General features: G+C 38.9%; 1 protein-coding gene across 1 annotated transcript in view; it reads right to left on the reverse strand.

Annotated features, from left to right (window-relative positions):
* Nucleotides 1-22226, reverse strand: part of CAND1 (cullin associated and neddylation dissociated 1) — a 28255-nt gene extending 6029 nt beyond the window's left edge. The window contains exons 1-10 of the mRNA XM_065836972.2: nucleotides 21951-22226; nucleotides 17789-17932; nucleotides 8345-8499; nucleotides 6431-6554; nucleotides 5755-6011; nucleotides 5566-5671; nucleotides 4650-4795; nucleotides 3296-3588; nucleotides 2461-2602; nucleotides 340-1833 (exon numbers count right to left, since the gene is read on the reverse strand). Coding sequence (XP_065693044.1) covers nucleotides 340-1833; nucleotides 2461-2602; nucleotides 3296-3588; nucleotides 4650-4795; nucleotides 5566-5671; nucleotides 5755-6011; nucleotides 6431-6554; nucleotides 8345-8499; nucleotides 17789-17932; nucleotides 21951-22018 — 2929 coding nt within the window. The 5' untranslated portion in view covers nucleotides 22019-22226. The remainder of the gene's footprint in view (nucleotides 1-339; nucleotides 1834-2460; nucleotides 2603-3295; nucleotides 3589-4649; nucleotides 4796-5565; nucleotides 5672-5754; nucleotides 6012-6430; nucleotides 6555-8344; nucleotides 8500-17788; nucleotides 17933-21950) is intronic.
* Nucleotides 22227-24783: the final 2557 nt, after the last annotated feature.

Raw genomic sequence — 24783 nt, forward strand, 5'->3', positions numbered from 1 at the left:
CATCAAAATGTCAACATATTGCAACTAGTTTGTGAAGTAGTGCTGCCCCCTTGTCACCTGTGTTCCTTTCCCTTTAAGTTTGTAACTCTTAGGTTAACACAACATCATTAATTGAAATATCACAGTCTGAAAGCAGAACATAAAATTCATTCATGTTATGTATGACTAACTTCTAGTAAAAATGGAACCATCTAAGCTTCACATTGTCGGGGTGGAAGGAAACTGAAACTTCAAGAGTATCACAAAACTTAAGCAAATAATTTGCAAAACTAGGTCCATTTATTAATAGATAGCATAAGGTCATTTGTACCAGTATGTACCTGAGGTACTACTACTCACCCGATGCCAAGTATCCCTTGAGCCGTGGAAGAAGAGTCTCTGGGTCTATTAATGTAAGCTTGCCCAAGCACTCAGCAACAACATTCCTTGTACCCTCTTCTGCACATTCACAGTGTTTCAGGAGTAAGGCCCAGATGTTCTCAACATATGGTTTGAGACCAATGACTGATGCAGAGCTAATTATTTCTTTCAAGGAATGAAGAAGGAGGTATTGCCTCTTCGGCTGACTGGTTATTTCTTGTAAGACAAATGGCAGATACTCAGGAAGATTGCCAACACTAATACTGCCTAATGCATAAGATGCTGCCGATTTGACTTCTTCACTAGGAGAAGAGAAAGCTTCTAGTATTACAGACTTCAGCTCAATTTGTCCACTTAAGTCAATGTGATGCCCAACTTCCCCAAGAGAAAGCAAAGCCAAAAGCCGAATGGAATCCGTGGACCTGGAGTTCTTGACATCTTGAATGAACTGACCTACAACAGCTGGTCCTTCCTTAGGGCAGGCTCGAGTAAGTGCAGCAACACATTTGGCAATGGAATAGTAAGACTGCTTGTGAGTAAGTGCTGTGCTCTGCGAGTACACTGGACCCGTTAACATGCGCAGTAAATCCATATATCCTAAATTATTTGTACCAGTCACAACCAAAGCTTGGAAAAATTCTAGCATGGCACTAAGTGCTCCACCCTGAAGTAGAGGTGATCTCACCAGCCCAATAAGTTCATTGAGAATGGACCCACTAATCTTTGACAGGGAGGAAGGATATACTTTCGCCAGTGTTGTCAGAAAACTGATGGCCATCTGTGATACATGCATATCACTTTCACTAATAAGAGGTGGAAGCTCATCCAGGACAGCATCAATCATAGCAGCTGTCAAGCTGTCACTGTAATTCTTAATTAAAATATCTAGAGCAGAAAGAGTGCCCAGTTTCAAAGCTCGTTGGTTCTTTCTCAAAAAAGAAGCAAGAATGGGAACTCCTTCCCCAAGGATTGGTCTCAAATCTATCTTCAAAGGAGAACCAGCAATCAATGTCATGGCCTTCACTGTAGTCAAACGAGTGATCTCGTTCTTCAGTCTCTCTAGGAAGATCTGAAGTGTACTAGGTAGGTCTGTGCCTAGGCTGTCACCAAGGCTACATATTATTTGACCCATGCAAGATATTGCCCTTTCTTTCACCTCCTGATCAATGTCAGCAGCCTTTAATCTCTTGATTGTACAAGTAAACAAATCTTTGATGTAAGGAGAAGCATCAAAGGAAGAAGGCTGGTCTAAAGGACGAATGACTTTCACAAGTTGTTGGGTAACCAAAAGTGCCTCTGATGTTATCTTGTAAAACAGGTCTCCAACACAAGCTACAACAGGAGGTACCAATGCTTGAACATGAGGATGGAAGACCTGAGGAGAATGATTGCAGAGGATCACATACAAACAGGACAAAGCATCTATCTTCAGATTAGAAGAACTTGATTTGTCATTCAGAGAAAAAATTATTCCTGGAAGAAAAAAGAAAAACATATCTTCAGGACAGATATTTATACTCTGTTAGAACACTTCAAAATCTTTGAAGGAAGGCAGCTCTACCAGGTTTGTTTTCCTGCTTCCAGCCTTTCTTGAATGCTTCCAAGCCCTTTCCACCATTTTGTTCAATCAGTTTTCAAACTTCCTCTACACAGAGGACATGGGCCTTTGGATGGTTTGCAATGTATTTTCTTAATTATAATAGGATTCTGAACCTTTAATTTTTCCAAACTTACTTTTCTTTTTACTTCAAAATTCTGCATTTTAGGTCCCAAAAGCTAAAATATGGACAATATTTCACTCTGAGACGAGAAAGAAGGCAGTTTGATCTTGCAATTAAGAAGCAAAGTAACTCTTTCAAGATATAGACAGAAAAAAAAAAAATCTCAATCTCAGAGCCAACCCTTGTTTTCAAGATTAAGGGAAATACGTCACTAAAATATTTATACGGATCTACAGAGTAGCTGATGATTTTGTCAGTTTCTTTAAATAGAAGCAACACTTCAAAGCTTTTGCAAAAAGCACAGTCAAGATTTAAAGATTTCAAAACTTCATATCCAATTTACTAATAAATCTTTAAGTTAATAATACGTTTCTCATACCTGGTACAAGTACAGGAACATGTTGTGTTAGGGCTCCAGGCAATACATTCACTAGCTCAGTCAGCATGTTAAAGCAACACTGACGAGTCTTCACACTTTTCTCCTTCATCTGTTTGTGCAAGGCTTTGACTATGTTGGGGACCTGTAATCATGAGACATCTGTTAATTGATTCAGTAGCTAACATTTCTTTTATCTGTGATCACTGGGGAGGATATAAAGAAAAATGTGTGTCCCACCCTTCTTTTTCTGATTTCTCTACAGAACTAGGGAAGTAATAACACAGGGAAATGAAGATTCAAAAGAACTGCTATCCAAAAATAATACATAGTAATTTAACTTTAAAAGGTGAGAAGAAACAAAGCAAAACTAGATTTGTATTAATAAAACTGGAGAGAGCAACAATTGAAAAGTCATCCAAATAATTCACTTACTAAGTCTTTCAGTGCTACCTTTCTTATTCTGCAAATAAAATCCATTGCAGCAAATCAAGTTTTATCTCAATCATTATAGCTTATGTCTTGCATTACGGAATGCACAAAATTACTATTTTGCTTTCGTAATTTGGCTAAGCCACACAGGACATGCAACTTTTACAGGTGATAGCAAACAACTGAAGTCAGGTAAGTACATTTGCACAAGTTCATAATTTCAGTTTCTAAGACTGCTGCACTCTTCAGGGCCAGTTTACCTGGCTTGCTCTCTATGTTAGTACTATGGTAACAAATTGTAGTGTGTGAAAAAAGCATGATATGGCATATTTCAAGAACTATCATTATGAACAGGTCACAACTTCAGTGTGTCTTCTCAAAAATAACAAAGATCTTGACAAATAACCTGACTCTGAAGCATTGTCAAAGGTGTCTCTCCTTGTTCCATTGCATCAGGATCACAAAGCCAACTTTGCACAGGTCGAGTTTGTTTTAAAAGAGAAAGATACGCATGAAAAACATCTGCTTTAACATTCTCTTCACGTTCTTTGAATCTGGCTATTAATGCAGGAGATACAGTTTTGTAGAATTCTGGAAGCATTTCATGTCGTGTGCTAACCACAGCATCCAGACATTTAGCAGCTGCACGCCTCACTTTCCAGCTCATGTCATCATCATCACTATATTCATCGTCGCTCCCTTAAAAAATAAATTATGCATATGTTCAAGTCTAGACAATCAAAGCATCAAGTTTTACTTTAAACAGTTATTAATAATAAAAACACATTTAGGTTCTTTGTGTAAGGCACACCAAAGAAATAGGTTCAGAAGTATGTTAAAAACCACACACAAAAAACTTCCTAAACTGCCTAAATCGTAAGGCTAACTATTTTCTCTGCAAATTTTTTCACGCTAGTCTTACAGAGGTATTAATTTAAAATGCAAAAGGGACAAGGCAGTTCCCACCACATTTACAGCCTGAGTACTGATTTAAAGCATATTGCTCTTTATTCACAACACAAACAACAATGCAACAACAATTACTAGCTGATCAAGATTCAATAAATTGTTTTGTTTCTTTCTTTCTAGGAGCAAATCAAGCCATATCCTGCCCCTCAAAATGACAACAAAAAATATACAATAAGCAATACAAATTGACTTTCTAAGCACTAAAGCAACAACTATACAGCTCATTCATTTTTTAAATAATGAGAATGTTATGCTCTGGGTTCAGCTAACTTGTGCACCAAAGTTTTCACAAACCTTACAGGTGGCAAGATATTGCAATCATATTAACAATACCTTACAGCTTTCAGTCTAAAACATTTTTTATTCTACAAAAAAGATACTGAGTGTTTTGCAATTTTCAATCTATTCTGATTTTATGCATTAGGTAACAATATATTACGGTGGAAAGTAGTGATAACCCTTTCCTGTGCTGAATATGTATTTTCAATTCATTAATTTGTGTTTTTCTCACTTCAGTTATATCATCCTACATGATTCTGCCTTCTTCCATGTATTTTAAAATATTTATTTTGTACTTAATGTTTACCATTAGAATATTTCTCTCCAGCAACATCCTATAGTTTTATTCCAAGAAGTTCATAAGTAATGTTCAAAAACAGTACAAAAAAAGAATACAAAAGCATACAAGTCATTCAAATGCTGGTATTTAGTAGCAATACCACCCATATCAATTTTCTCTGATCTCTGCAGGTTCACAAGCTCTTCCTCTCCCTCAAATCAGGAGAATATACCTTGATCATCATCATCACCACCATCGGCATCCATTGCATTTTCATCTTCATCTTCATCATCATAATTGTAGTTCGGATCATAGGTAAGATATTTAAGACAAATGTTTATAATAGTAGATACATGAGGATAAACTTCTTTAGGACATCTGCATAATGCAAAAATAAAATCAATGGCAAATTACCTGGAAGAATTAAAATCTTTCTAAAAGACTTCTTGCCACATACTGTACTTTAGCTGAACCATTAAAGAAATTCAAAAAGGAAGTTCAGAAAGAGCAAAGCTACTATAATATCACAGAATCATTTTGGTTGGAAGAGACCCTCAAGATCATCACGTCCAACCCTAACCTAAATCTAGCACTAAACCGTGTCCCTAAAAACCTCATCTATGTGTCTTTTAAACACCTCCAGGGATGGTGACTCCATCACTTCCCTGGGCAGCCTGTTCCAATGCCTGACAGCCCATTCCATGAAGAAATGGGTCCTAATATCCAATCTGAACCTTCCCTGGCACAACTTGAGGCCATTTCCTCTTGTCCTATCACTTGCTACTCAGCAGAAGAAACCAAAATCCTCCATGCTACAATGTGAGTGGATCTGCTAGACTGGAAGGGTGAACAGGACCAGGACATGCCTTTGGATATCGATTTTTTTGTCTTCACTATTTGACAACAAATATTATCAGAATACTTCTCCCCTCCTGTTTGCATACATAGCAATGGCACAGTAGAAAGTTTCTGAAGTACAGACATGACACACAGCTTAACAGTTAAAGTTACAAAATAGAGTGATAGGAACAGTTCCAGCTCAATACTTGCAAAAATATATCAAGGACACTGTCTCTTGACAGCTTACAACCAAATGGCACACTATTAGATCTTAAGAAAACCTGAAAAGGTACTCAAGAATAACTTACCTCCTAACAAAGGATTCAAAGGCTTGAATGCAATACTCTCTTAGTTCATCATCATCTACATTACAAAACTTTACAACCAAAGGAATTATTTTCTCAAGATATTCACCTGGTAAGAGAAGAAAATTAGCAAAGTAATTACTCTCATCTAAAAACTTCTACAGTTATGGATAATTTATATATTTTTCTTACCTATTCTGTGACCTGCTTGCCTACTGATAGCAGCAATACATTGTATATAGGTCCTAGTTGTTGACATGGAATCATTTTTAGACAGCTCTGTCAACAGATGTTCAATGAGGTCAACAAAAACCATATTGCCACAACTCATAACCAGGTGACCGAGAGCAATGATGGTTCTTTTCCTCACAGCAAGCCTGGGGCTAGTCAGCTGGGGGAGCAGACAGGTCAGAATTGAAGGATGGAAGTTAACAAGCAGTCCTCCTTGCCTTAAAACAGACAAAACACAAACTCAAACCAATTGAATCTAGATAACTTCATTCACATACTGCACAACAATTTCTTTAAATATTCCCAAACCATCACCAAGATTCCAATTAAGTCTTAAAGCGTTTGGAACTTATAAAAACAAGTAATGAGTTTAAAACACAACCTCACAGCAACAAACATTAAAATAAGCTTAAAAATACAGTTCTCAGAAGATTAGACAAAGCAACTGATCTATCACTCAACTTATCTTCAATACATTCACTTTTTAAAAAAAAACATATCACGTTTCACCTATACTTAATACCTTACCATGTTATTTCACATAACTTAATTGAAATTTAACATTTGGAAAATTAAAGTTCAAGCTTTAAGGAGTATTTATGAACATTCATCAGTGTTTTGGAAGCAGGATGTTTACCTGCTCAGCATATCAGCCATGATATCCAGTGCCTCCAGTTGAACAGACACATCTTCCTGCTTGGCTATAGCACTAGTAAGACGCCCTGTGATCTTTTTGCAAACATTAGCTGCTAATGCAGAACCTGAAAGTACAACAAAACCTCAGCATCTTCATAATTTCAAACATACAGTTTTTAACACCAGCTGTCATGTTTGTGACTGTGGAAAACAACCTGATCTCAACATAAAGCAGCTTTTCCCACCGAACAAAACAAGCTTGAACAGACAGTTTGTTTGCTAATGTAACATATGCTCTCCATTAGAGCTGAAAGACTACCTACGTAGAAACATACTGAGAAGGAGGACTTCTTAATTGTCCCATAAGGTATATACAACAGAAAGGACACTGCTTTTGGCAGAGCAAGCAATGGTAAGTGAAAGCCAAGACAAGTCTAGTGCAATAAACGGAAGGTCTATAGGTAAAAATAAAGGAATAACTAAAAATGTAAGGGGAAGTGCAGAAGTAGCTAGAGTCACCTCTAAAGAGCAGCTGTATAATGAAACAGCAAAACAAAATTATTTTGCACAAGAAATTACTTAAATAATAAGCACCTGAAATGCTGCCTAAACATCTGAGAAAGTGGAAAAAGAGGTATACCCAAAGTATTTCAAAATTCAACTAAAATTTCTTCATCACACCTCCATAGTTCCCTCTTCCCCCAACTGTCTAATGTTGTTCGGGGTAATTATAAGAAGAGAAGAAACTCATGTCATAGTAGGTGCTATCCAAAGGCTAGTGCTCATCTTTATTTCTATTAAGTTTTTTTTTTTTTAAGCACACTTGGGAAATTTTGATGTGAAATTAATAACATTGCAACCTATATTAAATATAGTTCACATATATTTATGGCTTATTCTTAACTATATGACTAAAAATAAATATAGCAATTAGACAGTCAAAGGAGTTACCACAGAGGCTAAGAAAAAAGACAACAATCTATGTTTGAGTTGACAGCAAGAAATAACACCTAAGTTCCTTTTGTATCAGGAATACTAATTTTATTGAAAGATTTTGCTAGTTTTGTTTGAGCTCTACCTCCACTGCAAAAATCTCCTTTTTTTGTGTGTAGGCAAAGAAAATAATAAAAGCCGAAACTGATTTACTTATTTCAAGTTTGCACATCTCACTACTGCTTGATACAAACAAGACTTACATACAGACTTTCAATAAAGGATGTTAAAATCAGAGCTTTTTTTTTTTAATTTAAGAAACCTCAGTCTCTAAAAACTGCATTTTCAAAGCCTTTTTAATAATTTCTTTATTCTCATTCACATACTACACTATAGTATCTGAAAAGCACTTGAATAAAACATTAATTCATCATTACCGTCTCTTCTGGAGGAAAGAATACTTTCATTTAAAACTGCAGGTAAGCATTTCAGTAATTTAGCAGGCAATTGTTAGAAACACAACGTACTTTCCAAAACACTTAACCAGAAACTGAGCCAAGAAATCAGATCATTAAAGAAAAATACTCAAGTTACAATCAATTTTAAAGTATGCTATCAATCAAAAAGCAAAATGAGATTTAGCTATTACTACAACCTAGAAATGTTCCACCAGACAATTACTAAAATAGGAGATTTTCCACTAAATTTGTTACACTGAAGTTCATATACTATAAATTTGTTTTTCGCATTAATGCAATGCTTCAGTAAAAAAAAGTGTTTAAACTAATAAAATATGGAAATACAGTCAGAGAAGAAGAAACTAAAAGGATATTTGTGCCATACATTTCTCCTCTGATTGAAATCAGTTCCAATGTTAAATGAACTGAATCCTCTTCACTAAAAGACCCAGCTTTTGCCTTTTTTTCTTTTAATTAGAAATGAAATTATAGAACTACAGAGTCTTGAGTACAAAATGCCTTACCACTGGAAGCTGGGGGGAGTTCTCCAATCACAGTTTTAAGGCCAATGCTTGAAATGTCACGTAACTGTTCTTTATCGGAAAGCATGTTTGTACAGAGGGTATCTACAATGGTCTCCACTTGATACTCCTTCACTTTACTCACCAAAGGGCCAAGGCTGTATAAACAGAAGAAAAGTATTAAATCTGCAGTGTTAAATAAAATGCCTCATTTTACTTCAGTATTTTGCATCCACGTCACAAACTTAAGGTTGGTTTTGGTAGCAATACAAAGCAGAATTTTAAAATCTGAAAACCTTCATCTGGTTGGGTTGATAAGCTGTCTCCATAAATCTAGTAACAAAATACTGGTTTAGGAAAGTTTTTTATCTAGTGATGGAAATGGGTTTTGCATGACTGTTCTGCTTCAGCCTCAAAACCAGAGTCTCTCTTACACCTTACTTAACACCAAGATTTATAATAAAAATCATCTACCCAGAACCATCAGTTCATCTGCTTGACCATCAGTGCCAGTTTAGTTCACAGACAAGTAAGTAACCTTCTTACTTACTGCATCTTTATTCTACACAAAGCTCGGGTTCAACCCAATTTACACTCAGACACATCCTATACCTTAAAGTGCCTTCCTTAATATAATAGGAGGCAAATAGTAAAATAAAAACCAATGACATGGCATGCCCTCCTTCAGGCAGACTCCAAGCACCTCTATACACACAGCACATACTAAAATTTCCTTTCTTTCCTAGGAAATGTTTTTGGTCATTTCAATGGTTTTGAGGATCATAACAATCTTGTATTCATCAAATGCTCTCATTTGTTCAAAATACTAAAACCCTAAATGTCCCAATAAAGTCTAGTTCATTGCTATGAGCTACAGCATCGTTCAGTCTTCCTAGCCCTATAATCAACTTTCAGCATCTCTCCTTTCCTAATGTTCTGTTCCAAAAGGGAATTTACACAAAAAAAAACCCAAGCCTTATGTCTCTATTTCCTTCCATTTGTCTACGAAAAACCTCCGTAAGAACTCAGAGAACTTACTCTTTCTCCTACTAACCCTCCCACTTCTCTCTCCAAATGTGCTAATCTAGTTTCTCCCTATTTTTAAAACATCTGCTTTCACACAAAGCACCTCAGAAACAGAAAATTAATTTTGAAAGAATTGAAATTACCAAATCTTTTAAATCTAATTCAACTCCCTCAAATATGCTACATTAACAACAAACACATCAAATTCTGATAAATGAGTATTATAAGCTGTATTATAGGTATTCCTACCACGTTCCACCAAAAAACAGTACAGTTAGCCTACACACACAGTAACTACTCTGAAAGCCATAGCTCACTTGTTTTGTCAGCTTCTGCTCTCTGCATGTTGATCTTGCCAGCTACTCTTTAATTCTCTCTGGTGACACCCATAATATTACTACCCAATCAAGAAAACTTGCTTACTAATGAGACATCACTAGGGGTGAGATGCAACATGAAGCTGAAGTTCTATCAAGCTTAGGTTCTTGCACCAACCCTGACAGAAGTGAGGGCAGGAGAACAAGGAGCTGTGTGCAACAGCCTCAGAGGAGAAAACACAATGGCTTGAGGCAAGAATGACTACAGCAGCAGTAAGGACCACCTACAGAAAATGCGAGAATCATGACTGGAAGTGTTGCCAACAACAGAACCAACAGACACACAGATGTATCTCCAGGAAACTATTTATTTTTTCCTCCTTCTGAATTAAAGGGGTGATGGGTAGCATCTCCTACTGCAACTGCAGAGCCAAGCATTATGGATCAGAAATAATAGGTGTTGCTGTGGCTTACAAGAAAGAGTCCAAATCTTGTATCTGTCCTTCAGCGTTGTACACAATGTACACAGACAACCTCTCTACAAATCAGAACTATAAAACGAAAATATGTGGAAATCAATGTATGAGCCAATGCAAAATAAAAAAGAGCACCTGAAAGCCAATCACAAACTGATTATGTTAAGACTACATTAGAATGTAATGCCTCCGTATAAACTTTAGTTTTTTCCATACTGAACTTTAATTCTCTATACATCTGCTTTTCATTAAAATGGATTCTAGCAAAGCTACATGAGACTAAAAGGATCTTTGTAGGATTAGTAAAGACTAATTTTTGAGAGCTGAAGTCAAACTGAAACCCTAGAGAAAAAAAAAACAAATTAATTCATTATCAAAATAAGACTAAAAATCAAGAAAGCAAAATTTAAATTTTCAAATATACACCACTATTCACTACAAGTATGCCAGACTTTTGAGACTGAAATGATTTGAGACTGTATGGTCATGATCTTATTGAAACATCAGAAGTTTTAGAAGCAGCTTAGTGATTACAGTGCGGGAAAGAAATGTTTTCATTTTATCTCATAAGATTCTGAAAATTATTCTGAATTAAGAGCAAGTTTCTTATTAAAATAAGCACAGGCATTAAGTCAACTGCACAAAACTCAGGGGGAAGGGAACAGGTGGGAAATCATGTATAGGTAAGCAGAAATTCTGTCCAAGCTAGCACAATACTGAGCTCTCAATTAGGACTATTATTCTGAAATAAGATAGTCCAAAATCCAAATGAAGTTGCGTCACTCAGTTAAAAACTTGCTTTACACTTTATTACTTAGATCATCTAATTCCCATATTACTATATTACAGAAACCCACAAGTGTTTTTAGATAGAAAAAACACTCTTGAGTCTTTACAACCTAAAGGATCGTTCCTTTCTCAGTTTATATGTACTGAGAGACAAGCACACAATGTACAAGATAACAAGCAAAACAGTTTTTCTTGTTTTACTGGAAATGGCTGTGGAGTTTAACTCTCCAAGAAAACAGCTGGATCCTGGGTTCACCACCAGCTCATAAAAGTGTCAGCCAGGCAGCTGCAAGGGAAGGAAAGGCTAGAGGTTGTGGCATCCAACATAGAGGCACTGAAGTTAGTTTGGCAGCTTAGTACTTACTGTATTTGCTAAGAATGACGGCAAGGCAGCCCCACTTTTACTACCTTGCTGGTACTGGTGGGGAAAAAGACAAACTCCTGCATTGCTTTAGCAGTGAAGATCAGAGATGTGGAGCTTAATTTCAAAGTTTTGTTAACACAGAAATGTTATCTTGTATTAATTTTACTTTTTGACCTACACTTGCTTTTTATTATCTCACTGTTTTTTAATGTGACTTGGCACCTTGGACCATATTGAATTAACTTCTGAACATATAGTCAACCTTGACAATAAATTTGTTCATTTTCAACTAGTCGCTTCTGGACAGAGCTATTGTCCTTTCAGGTGGGCATGGGGAAAAAAGGACTAACAGCCTGATCAAACACAGTTTAGAAGCACCTACAGGGTAAATCCAAACCCACATTTTTCAATTTCCTCTGAAACTCTTTGTCCTCTTCTGTCTCAGAGCATCAAGTTTTCCATTCCTCCTGCCACAAAGGCTACTACACTAAACTCAAAAGTTCCCCACACCTTTCACACTTCCTGCCTTCGAAGTCTTCTCAGTCATTCTAAAACCACCCCTCTCTACCAAATAGCTCACATCACAGGATAACTGTAGACTCTCAACAATTATTGTTCCACACACTGTGGTCACCCATTTTCTCCGCTTCTGAAAAAAGAAAGACAAGAAAGACAGTGTTCCAACAGCTCCCCTACACACAGCTATTGGAGGAAGCTATGCTGGAAGACTTGGCGCAGACTCAGAAGACTACAAGTCAGTAAACCAGCTGGACTCAAAGGACCTTCATTCTTAGACAGCTAGCAGACACAGCTCTATAAAATAAGACAAAACCAAAATACATCTTTCATTCCTAAACCTCTTGTAGGTACCCCAGTGCTGCTATCCTTCTTTCCCAGGTCCAAGAACTCACAGTGACAATAGTTAATTATCATCAAAAATGCAAAAGGCAGCAGGCAAGTGCAGACTGGAGGACACAGAGAAAGGAGGTATATCTATTATATAATATAAAGCAAGCCCTTTGCATTCAATATGATAGTAACCAGAGTAACATTCAAAGTTTTGGCAATAATGGTCTGTCACCATCTTGGGCAAATTTATGAGCCTCTCTTTCAATGCTATACTCATAATGCCTCACACCACAAACTCAGACCAGCATTTGCACTTGAGGCACAGCATTTAGGCTAACACCCAGGAATATGCAATTCCGAAGACAAAAATATCTGCTGTGTTCCATGCCTTCCTTCACAAACTCTAACCTGCTTGGTTTCCTTCTCTTCTTCCCCATCACCACCCTTCTCAGGTGATAAAACCTGCTGAAAATACTGGTAATTTGGGAAGAAAAAAAAAAAAAGCAAAGACAAAACATATTTACCAAAACCATGCACTGAAGTATGTCATACAACTCAGTTTTGTTAATGCACAGAACTTGGAACTAATTTGACATTCGTCAAATTATGCCACAGACATCTGAAATTGATGCATTATGATCACCATAATGCCACAAATTCAAGAAGATTGCAATTTACTCATTTTGTGCAGTATTTTACAGCAATACACAGATATCTTAAAAATAACTACACAAAACCAACTTTGGTACATTTCTAGAAGATACTGCATCCAGATGATCTCAAGGGAACTGTTAATTGAGATGCTGGCTGGTATCTGACAAAAGGCATAAAAAGAAGCCCTTTAAGTGCACAGAAACAAGACATAATGGAATAGTTTATCACTTGCTTCAGCAGATACACTTACTCCTGCAGAAATGGGGGACTCTGACAGAGCACCATTTCTTAAAATCAGACAAACCTCAGGCCCTAATCTGGCCTAACCCTTTAATGTAGGAAAAGAGCACTGTACTGGAATCTTTAGATTCCAGGAAACCACTTCCACATCTACTCAACCCGAGAGCAGGGATTTAGAGGACCATATCCACAATCTAATCTGGTCATTTTACTGCTTCAATCATGTTAAATGAATACTGCAATCTTATTAAAATAACTCTTGGACACTGATACTGGTAAAGAGCTTTTTCCTCCAACAGATAAATTCCTAATAAATTTGTACACAAGTAGCTGCCAACACACCAAGAAGTATCTCCCAGACTCAAATACATCAAGCCATCCATGACTGCATTCCTAGCAGTTGAAACATTTTCTCCAGTTGCACAAAAAGCTCACAGTTTTCTCCACAACTTGACTTCACTCTTCAGCCAAGCTTCACAATGTTTCATTGACACATCACTAGCTTCTCTTCAAATACACACCACTGCCAGTGAGCAGCTACCCACAGCATTGTTGCACTCTTCTACTCTTGGTGCAGAATTGTTTTGCAAGTGACACAAGCACAAATCACCTAGAACAGAAACATTAAGATAAACTGGTCACAAATTACTCGCTAAGGTCAAAAGCTCATTCAGCTGCCTATGGAAATAAATGGCAATTATAACAGTCTCCTTCAAGTTACATACATTTGAAAATAAAAATAGTACATATAGCTCCTTATTAGGAAGAGGTACACCAACTCATAAGCAACTATAGTCTCAAACTGGCATAATTCCATGGCTATCAAATAAGCACATTTACTTACAGGGAAGAGTTAAAATTCACAAATGGAAAAAAAGAAAATTATTCAAATCACCAGTATACAGTGATGCGCAGCACTGTTATTACCACAGCATCCAAAAGGCTTTAAAGCTGCTGAACTGGATCTGCCACACAACAGCCAGTGTGTGCATCATCCTGTTCACACTAATGACTCACACTCCCAGCATAAAGTTGGGTTCCCTGTATTGAACTACTGCCCAGAGTAGTCACTGATATATGCAGACAAACTACAGGATCACAGGGGAAGAACAGCTGCAAGTACTTACTTCAATCCCCCTTTTTTCATACATATATGCGTGTGTGTGTGTACATATATATATGTGGATAGAGATGTATGTGCATGCGCACATTTGTTTGGGTTTTTACAGGTTTCGGGAAACATTTCACAGCATCAAACAAGACAAATTCCTAAATATTGGTTTAAATGTCAGAGTATCAAATCATAGATGACTGCTCAAAATGAGCAGCAGTTCATCCTTAAACTGTAATACTGAACATATGAAAGAATTAATGTGTAATTTGGGCCAGCAGAACATTACCAATACTACCAGCGATGAAGAACAGTCCATTCAACACAACATCTATGCTTAGACAAACTACACTGCTTGTCTACTCCAGATGCACATACTCTTGGATAGAGCTACAGGCAGTACCACTATTATCACCATACAGTGCACAGGATGCCACGCTGGACTACACGAACAGCCTTAAGCTACGAATATGCTGTAAGAAAATCCAACAGCATTTTCTGCATTGGCTGACTGTAAAACAGTCTGTGACTATCAGAGCAAAAATCTCCTCCTCCAGAAAAAATGCAGTCAACAAGAATACATTTAAAATTTTACATGCTCTTAAGAAAAAAGGTGAACAACCTGCAGCTACTGACCTAGTTTACATCTACTGCCTAAAATAACAGAAGCTTGACAAACACACTCCTTTCCTTTCTGTAGGGTCAAAGCTTAAAACAAGTTGACTTCTACTCCAAGAGTACTAAGGCAGTGCATTAATTTTCATTTTTATTCAGAAATGAACTATACAATTATCTTGCAAGGTAGCTACCCAAATATCCATGAACTCTCAACCTGACTTTTAGTAACCAAGTAACTCTTTTTTATCCTGTCCAAAAACAGTGTAATGTAACTGAAAGGATCAAGAACAAAACCAGTAGCATGCTCTGAAGAGATAAGAAACAAGTTCATCAGCATTTTAACGAATACAGTTCTTCCTACCCAAATGCAAAAATCAAGTGGCAGACAAGGCAAAACCAGGAACACTGCTTACTTGCTGCTACGCTTGCCTAAGAATAAATGATGCATTAAGGCTACTGCAAGTTGTTTCAAATCTGCGCTGTTCAGTGACCTCAAGAATCAAATCTTGAAAGAGTGATTCTCCTTCAAGAGATTCTTACCTGCTTAAGGAGTGGTCACAGTTCAGTTTGCCATTCACGGTGTTTCCATTGATCTACCTGTAGAGGAAACTCCCCTAACAAACTGCAAATCTCTCCTCCCTTCCTCAAGCAAAGAACTGTCTCAAACACAGATTTAGAGGTACATAGGGTTGTCTTAAAACCTTTTTCTATGACAGAGGGAATCTATACTTAAACAAGTCAAGTGCCAGTTTGATGAAAGTTCCTGCTGAAAGTTCACCAGAGCATTTAAATTACTAAAGAGATCTAAACACAGTACACACTTTCCTCAGCTGAAAGTGCCAGCAAATCTGTAACACAAATACAGAAGAACAGCACTACAAAATATTTAAAAACCAAAACATCAAGAAAAATACGCTGGCTGAATTTAACTTCCCAATGAATCAGGCTTACACCCAGTAGTGTCGTAGATGGAAGACTTCAAATCAGCTTGAACTGCCTCAGAAAAACTATCGCTTAATAGTGCTCAACATCTCCCATCCTTCACCCCCACTACTGTTTCTACTGATGCTCACCTGACTGCAAGACAGTGCTAAGCCAGAAGAAAACCAAGAACCCAAACCAGTCTACAACAAAACCAGATGAGTAACAGTGCAAGGAAAGGGACAAAGAGGGCAAGAACAGCAGCGCAGATGCTGGCAATATAGTGAGTGTAAAGCTGCCTTAAGAAGACTCCTGTAGGGTGCAGGGGTTTTTTCTGTCCCCAAAGCACATCTGCAAGTGACTGGGATGCCAAAAATAACTTGATACATTAAAGAATGCATGCATTCAAGATTAATGTCCACAATTTCTCAGAAAACTTTTCAATTATGTTTCTTGTCCTGCTACAGCAAATTTAACACTGTTCTTCAATGTTATTTGGATTTCTCAAAAAGACTGCAAACTTTAAATAGATCCTGTAATTTTAATTAAATCCAAGAACTTTATCAGTACGTCAAAGTAAACTTTAAAAATAGAAGAATGGTTAGTAACAAAAGAACACGGCACATTCACACGTGCACATACACAGGCAGCCATCTATTTTCTCATTCTCTTCCCCTTGCAATCTTTCTTAGATGTTTTAATATACATAACGTGTAATTTAGGTTCAAAATTCTAACACTGTTTCAAAGAATGTGTTATATAAGCTGTGCCTATGTGCATAAATCTAAACTTCAGGATAACTTTAGGATGTACATTAAAGATGAACACTGCTTGTACACTGCAACATAACTTTTCCACAAAATGCTATTTCATACAAAGAAAATTCTAAGCCTGAACCAAGTTTTATAATAATCTACTGTTCTGATTGAGTACAAGCAATCTGTTTCAAAGCCATAAAACTTGAACTGTACCACAAGGAACTCTGACATTTCAGAAGTTTGAATTAAAAAGAAACATGATGCTTTGTGTTGTTACAAAAAAATAAAAAGGGGGGGGGGGGAAGACATTTTAACAACATTGTAAGCCTGGTGAGAGCAATGAAAAAATAGTGACAATTATAAGCAAGCACTGCTTCTAAATACATAAGAAGATGTACACACAGGTTTTAATTTTCTGCTTTGTTAGTCTGATAGGGCAAACTGTAAAGAATAACAAGCTGAAACAAACTGTCCCAAGCTCTTCTGTAGCAATGTTACTTCGATCCAGGTCTGATGGAACATTTAGCATAGATGGAATATTTAAAAAAAACAAACCCTGAGCTGATGAACAAGAAACACTGTCAGGAATACTAAAAGTTTCTTAACAGAGAGGCTCTCCTTCAAGGGCATAAAAGGATTCAGAAAGGCCAAGAACAAAAAAAAAAAAGTAATAATAACATAGTTTCACTTCAAAGGGTGCTCTGGAAACAACACACTACCTGTAAAGTTAAATGATGGAAGAGAAGGCACTGAATCAACAGAAGCCTCTAAAACACAAGTAAGTGTACCCTGACCCCATAAAACATTTACAGTTCCTGTGAAGCACGTAAAAGCCATTAACGCAGTATTTTGAATGTTAGTGAAGAAGTAAGTTACATATTTGATAACTAAGAACATATATTTACCATTTCATGGTTTTATTTCTGCTTGAAAATTAGTACAATACTACAATTCTTCCCCTGTACATCATCTACCTTCTCACAGTCACATATGAATGAGGCAACTACCAGTGAATTATAATCTTTTAAAATCTATTTAGCATTCAAGAATTACCACCAAAGAACAACCATGTCATTCATATATTTTAAGCAAGGACTGCATGCACTATTTGTCACGTGAAACCCCAAATGTTAATCCACAATGTCAAAAGAAGATAGTTCTGTAAGAAACCACAATCAAGGCAGGTAACCTACAAGTACAACGGTTCCTTTGTGGACATAAATTGCACAATTATTTTGTGTAACAGGGGTCCTTTAAGTTTTTCAACACTGCTTTATGTTAAGCCATTAAACAATTCCTTACACCATAGGGAAAGTATACCTACCATTTGACAGCTAAGTTTTGCACTTCACCATTTTTATCTTCCAGTAATTTCAAAATCATCTTCACCACCTTTCTTTCACTGTCATCATCCAGTTTGATTGAATCTTTCTGTAGTTCTGTCATCAAGTCATTAGTAGCCATAAACCTGACAAAAGATAACAACATAATTATTTCTAAAAGGATACAGGTTATTCACAGTGCTCAAGATTCAAGATCCTCAGTTTCCACCATTTGTTATCAAATGAATCATATTTACCTTTGGATTACTGTTACCTGTTTTGTGATGCAAGTAGCATTTATTTTAGTTGTTGGATAAAAAAGAGACAATATAATAACTTTTAGTCATCATCCTTCCCTCATGAAGACAGCTACACACTTGACTTCCATAGTTTACATTCTATTCCAAATGATCTCTACAAAGTAAAACTGACACTTACATGGATTTTTAGTCCTTTCATCGGCTATGCTGATGTTGTAAAAAAACAAGATTTTTTTTTTTCCAAAAGTAATCTCTGCTCCGAGTTTATTTCAAAACAACTTTTAAACAAGAATAAGGATGTAGAGTTTCTCAAACATTTTCCCACAAAATTAACAAAAGCTAATCATTAATGAAGAAACATAAGTGAAGCTACATTTTATGTTGTTTTCATTTACTTCCCCTGTACAGACTACTTTCTTTGTAGTCCAGACAATGGCCAACAAATTTATCTAGCCCTTAATCTGGCATGCCACATTAAAGACCAAGATTAATTATTGAGAGATCAAGCAAATAAAATCATCTTTCATGTCAATTAATTTGTTGTTCAATAACAGTTGTATCCACCAATACAAGAACACACTGAGGAATTACTTTCCAAAAATATTGCTTTTATGCCTTTTGTTTCTTTTCCTTCTGAAGTCTGTTTTCCAATCTGTTCTTCTTTTGTAACAGTTCTCTCTTCTCAGAAGTAACACAGATGTATTACTCAATTACAAATCCCATGGGCTTCAGTCCCAGTGCCAACCCCCCTTCAAAGCCCCAGACAAAAATGGTTTGTAACTGAACAGTTAAGGTTGACATTAGGATTTCAGGCACATCAGCATTAAGCAGACATCACTTAAGCTCAGGTCATACTTGGAAGGTTTTCTCTACAGCCTGACATGCTAGATACTTCTTTTATTGCAAATGAAAGCCAAGACCCTGCATAATCTTAATATGCACCACAAACACCAGATGCCTGCCCTCATATAATGGACCTCAACTTGTCCTGTCTTTTAATTCCACTCTAATAGTCTCAAGGTGCTTCTAAGATAGGACCTCACTCATTTTCATTCACTCCAACAGTCCCACTGAAACAAGTCTGTAATCTAACAGAAACCAGAAGTGCATATAAACAGATGATGAATGAAAAGACCATCATCTTTTAAGAAGAGCAAGGAAAAAAGCTACTTTAAGTAAGGTAATGGACAGATAGGATGGGAATAAGGATATATACGAAGCCACACAGTACCAGAACATTTAAAACTGTCTCCGTGTTACTGCTATATTTACCTCCTTTTCTTAAGCCTTCTTAATAACTTCCCTTCACTTCCTCAATCAATAGCTCCCACTTCCTAGCCTTATAAATTCACATGCACTCATCACCTACTTGTGACAAGCTCCTAAACTAAGCAGAGCTTATGCATCCTCAGTGCATCAGCAGCTTCTGCACTCAACTTCAACTGAGGAGTCCTCCTGACAGACTCCACCATTAAAAAAAAAACAACAACCCAAACCCCATTATCACGTAGGGTGGCCTCCCAACTTCAGTTTCAAGTAGCTGGTATTTAGAAACATTGATTTGAGTAGTTTAGATGTGGCCTTTAGTCACAACTGCTTCCTCCTCAGGCACATCAAAGGTTACTCAGTGCAAAGCAGCAGCATGTCAGCAGCTCCTCATATCTTACACTCAGAGTAGTCATTCTCCTCTGCCAGTGAGAATTCTACTTCTCCCACAGCCATATAGTAAACTGCCACCTTATATTACTGCCCACTTCAGAATTTAAGACTGAATTTCCAGACGATAAATGCTACAAACATTTGCATCAGACAAGTCAGTTTATCCCTAAAAGGGAGGATTAAATTTTACAGTAAAATGTGTCCTTTAACTGTGGTTTATACTCAGCTCCCTGATATCAATAAATCACCTACACTGTACCTCTTCAAATATAAATGATCTAAGAATAAACGCACTTACAATTACTAGTACTAAATACTATTTTACCTATTATGCAAATACATGATACACTTAAAGTTCCGTAAAATGTGTTATTGCATAACAGACAGTTTGTAAAAGTGTATCATCAATCATTTTTATGGTTTGTAATGTCAGATATTTACCCATGCTAAGATTTTTTTTTTAATACTTGAGAATTCCAAAGTTGTTCAAAGCTCCCAGAACATGTAAATTCCAAAGTGTGCTCTCCTAAAGCAACTACAAAAAAAAGTTTTAACTACATGTAGCTGGGGAAAAAAGTGTTTGCTACAACTGCATTTGACAGATGTGACCTTTCCTTTTTAGGCAGAAAGTTTTAAACTCATCAAAACTGATATTTAGTCTCAAATTCATGAGAATTTTTTGTAAGCCATCCTCCCCATAAGCATAAGATGCAAAGCTAACTTAATGACATAAACGAATTAGCATAATAAAAAATTAAAAATCTTCCATAACATTTAGAGGAAAAATGTTTGAACTGATTTTTAGTACAGTCTAAATAAATACGGCAATTCTGTACTGTCTCTTTTTAGACTAATCAATATTTTTTTCTAAGCCAAAATTTCTAGCCTAAATTCTCAAGGTAATATCATGCTACCAAAATCTAAAAGAAATCAATATAAAAAAAACCCCTAAATTTATCATATCTGTGTCCAGTGCTACAACTGTTTGTCAAAAGCAAACAAGAGTATTCAAAATCCAACTCTATTGTTACTTAATCATCACCTCTATTTTCCTTCAGATTTTTATATGTTAACAAAACACCTGTTTGGATGTCAATGTGTTCTTTAACTATAAACTAAGCACTGTAATGCTGCAGCAAAGCATCAAAACCTAAGGGTATTTTATGCCTTTTCCCTGTCTGTATTAATGTACCCTCTATGACAAATAAAGGCTTCAAAGGTGAATTTCTGGTGGGACACAATACAAAGAAATGTAATTATTTCTAACACAACACTTCCCTAGAACTACTGTGTAAGTGTATAACCTCTGCTGGTTTTTACTCACTTACTTGTACCATTTCATTTTCTGACATCCAAATGTTTGCAATTTATCTCCTATTAATTTATTACAAAGCAAGCAAACATTCCAATAAAAAGTAGTGTTCTTGTGAGAGATCCTAAGCTCAAAATTACTTATACCTGTCCCTGTAAGACTTAACTGCACTTCTCTCTGGATGCACAGACGTTTAGAGGCAGTACCAAATTGTGCGAGGAGTACAAGTCTACAAGAGTCTACGAGATGCAGCATCCATGAAGCACGTGCATTTAGTACGCCCAAGCCCACTGTGCTGGGTGGTCCTCCCTGCGCCCATTCGCAAAATCACAGGATCCTTATTTTTTTAAGGTTAGGCAGGAACCCAAGGAGGTCATCTGGTCTACATCCCCTGCTCGAAGCAGGGTCAGCTACCGCAGCTTGCTCAGGGCTCCGTCCATTCGGCTTCTGAGCATCTGGCGAGGACGGAAATTGAACCCTTAACCTCCTCCCCGGCCTAACCCCACGCGGTCCAGCAACCTGACGGCCGCTCGGCTCCTCCCGGTTGCCTGCGATCTCTGCCCAACGACGCGTGGAGGCCGCGGCTTTTCGGGCACTACCGTGTCCCGTCCTTCCCAAGCGGCGAGAAGCGGCGCTCCCCTCCCGGGAACTTTCTGCCCCGGGGAGCAGCAGATTCGCGCCCAGCCCCGCAGGGGCGGCCTCTCCCACCGCGAGAGGCACCGCGGCGGGCACAGCCCGGGCCCTGCTGGGCGCCGCAGGCCTCCCCGCCGCCAGGCACCTGCGGCCGCCCTGTCAGCCGCGGCGCCAGGCCCAGAGCCGGCGCGGAGGCGGCCGTGGGGGGCAGGGCGGCGCGGGGCCCGGGGCCGGCCAGAGCGGCGGGGGGGGGGGTGGCGAGGCGGCGGAGGGCGCGGGGGGCGCGGCCGCGGCTCCCACCTGAAGTCCTTGTCGCTGGATGTCATTTTCTCCAGAAGGTTGGAGATGTGGTACGAGGCGCTCGCCATGTTGACGGACCTGGCCGGGGGAGGGGAGGGAGAGGAGGAGTGAAAGAGGAGGCGGCGTCTTCCCGGCCTCGCCGGCTCCACTTCGTCCGCTGCTGGGGACGGCGCTCGGCGAGGCGAGCCGGGGCCGAGGGCGGCGGGGAAGGCGGGCGGTCGCTCCGCCGCCTCCTGCGGCTGACACGGCGGGAGGGGCGGGGAGGCGGGCGGGCAGCCGCTCGCGCTCGGCGCCGGGTCAAAGGTCGGGAGGGGCCCCCTCGCGCTGCCGGCGCTCCTGATTGGCTCTGCGAGCGGGCGAGAGGTACCCGCGGGCCTGTGACGCCAGAGCGTACGTGGCGCAGAGCGTGCGCGGGAAGTTTAGGCCGCCGTTGGAGAGTGGCGGGAGGAAGGGGGAGGCGGTGGGGAAGTTGACGAGGACTACGATTCCCAGCGTGCATCGCGCCCGCGTCGCGCCCGCCGCTATTGGCGGTGCACGCCGGGGCGTGTAGTTTAGGGGGACGGCGGGGCCTCCGTGGCGCGGTGCCCGCTGGGTTGTGGAGCCTCGTTTTGGTGCCAGGCTGGAGCACCAGTGAGTGGGACGTGGTGACTCTTGGTGTCCCTGAGGGTGGGCCGCGACAGCGTTCGGCTCATCTTGAGGGCTAGCCAGCTGAGCTGAAAGGGAGTCACAGAATCACAGAATGTTAGGGATTGGAAGGGACCTCGGCAGATCATCCAGTTCAATCCCCCTGCCAGAGCAGGAACACCTAGATGAGGTTACACAGGAAGGCATTCAAGCGGTTTTGAATGTCTCCAGAGAAGGAGACTCCACAACCTCCCTGGGCAGCCTGTTCCAGTGCTCTGTCACCCTCACTGAGAAGAAGTTTCTTCACATATTTAAGTGGAACCTCCTGTGTTCCAGTTTATACTCATTGCCCCTTGTCCTATTATTGGTTGTCACCGAGAACAGCCTGGCTCCATCCCTGTGATACTCACCCTTTACATATTTATAAACATTAATGAGGTCACCTATCAGTCTCCTCCAAGCTAAAGAGACCCAAGTCTTCAACAATGCTCTGAGTGTCTGTCCATTCCATGTGTGGGGAATGGAATATGGTGCTTTTTTATTTGCACCATGGCCATTACAAACCCATGACCTACCTTGGTGTTACCAGGGGCTGCAGCTTCTGTTCCAGGCTCTGTCGTATGTGTGCAGTGGATCCCATCATGGCTGAGTGCGCTCTGAAAATGTCTGACAGAAGCCAAAAGTGGTAATGTGGAAGTTAACTTTCGTGGTAGATAAAGGCATGTTTCTATGGGTCATGGTTGCATAAAGGAGCTTGAAAATGTGGTGTGAGTGTTTTCAGAGGTCTTGGAAGCCGAAGAGCACATTTTAGAGGTGTTTTTGGTTTTGTTTTTTTTTGCTAACTTCATGACTGTTAATGTCATTACATTTCTGAGCTCAACCCATGATCTGTAGATGCATGGGCAGATGGTATGAAGTGGTAGGTGAACTGAGAAAATACTTCCAGATGTTATAATCTCTTTAAGGTTCATATTAAAACACGAGAACTTTAAGTAGCCTTAATCCATCTCAGTTACATGTGTGTACAGCAAAACTAAAGAAATGCTTTTTGATCCATTTATGTATGTATTAAAAAAAAAAAAGTGAACTAAAAATAAACTTTATTCATTTATTAGATGCAACTTGCAGGCAGCCTTGCACAGAAGCTGATGGAAAGCATGTGCACTTAACTCAGTTGGTAGAGAGAAATCGTATCTCGCTGCTGTGGCCTGTCACCCAGCCACAGTATACAAACAACTATTTTGGAAGATACCCCTGCTGTTAATTGTCTGTCTGCTGTGTTGAAAAGAGCTTGATATGTACTGATCTCACTCCCAAGAACAGTTTGGTGGTGCAGCAAAATGATGGACAGCAACATGGTGTTGGGTTGGTGAGGCCTGATGTAGGGATGGAATAAGGAAGATGGGAGTAGTCAGGAGGAGGGGGGTGGGTGTCCCAAGGAGAAATGAGGGAACATTGGTATGGGTGGAGAAAATGCTGTGAGAGGAAACTCTCAGAGGAGAGCTGGCCAATTGCTGCCTGATTTTCAAGTAGGCCATTCACTCCTTTGATTTGGGAATACTTAATTTAGAGGTTACCTTTAGAGGGAAATTCCTTCCTTTTGTTTGAATGCTTTTGTTGGATATTCAGGGAAGCCAGCTGGCACAATACAGGTGAAGGCAGACTCAGCCTTGACTTGGTTGTGATAGCTGAAAATGGTTTATGACATCTGAATTGTGATATTATACCACACACAGAAAAAATGGTGTAGCTCCCCTTTGAAGTACTGAGACATAAAAAGTTGAAGTATCAATGTTTGACATTGGGCACATTGATTCATATTTTGCCATGTGAACTTTAGCACTATTCTAAATTATTTTGGTGACCATGACTTTTGAGCATCTTACAGTTCCCAGGAACAATTTGTTTCTGAAATGTCAGTGTCACATTATCAGTTCTTGCATATTATGGGGAAACCTTGTCTTTATTTACATTGTTTTGGTACTAAATAGGGATCGGGTGGTTATGGGGCAGTAAAAAATCATCTGTTCCAAAATATTCTTCCCACATGGTTACCGTGATGCATTTTGTTGGATAAGCATATTAGACCAACCAGATGATAGAAAATTCTCTATGGTAGGTCAGGTCTTTATGTTGATTGCTGTTGTGGAGGAAATCTTTGCCAGTGGTCCCTGTAAGCAGATCCACTCAAGCTGGGATTTGATTTTTT

The sequence above is a fragment of the Patagioenas fasciata genome, chromosome 1 (genome assembly GCF_037038585.1).
Source record: "Patagioenas fasciata isolate bPatFas1 chromosome 1, bPatFas1.hap1, whole genome shotgun sequence".
NCBI lineage: Eukaryota > Metazoa > Chordata > Aves > Columbiformes > Columbidae > Patagioenas > Patagioenas fasciata.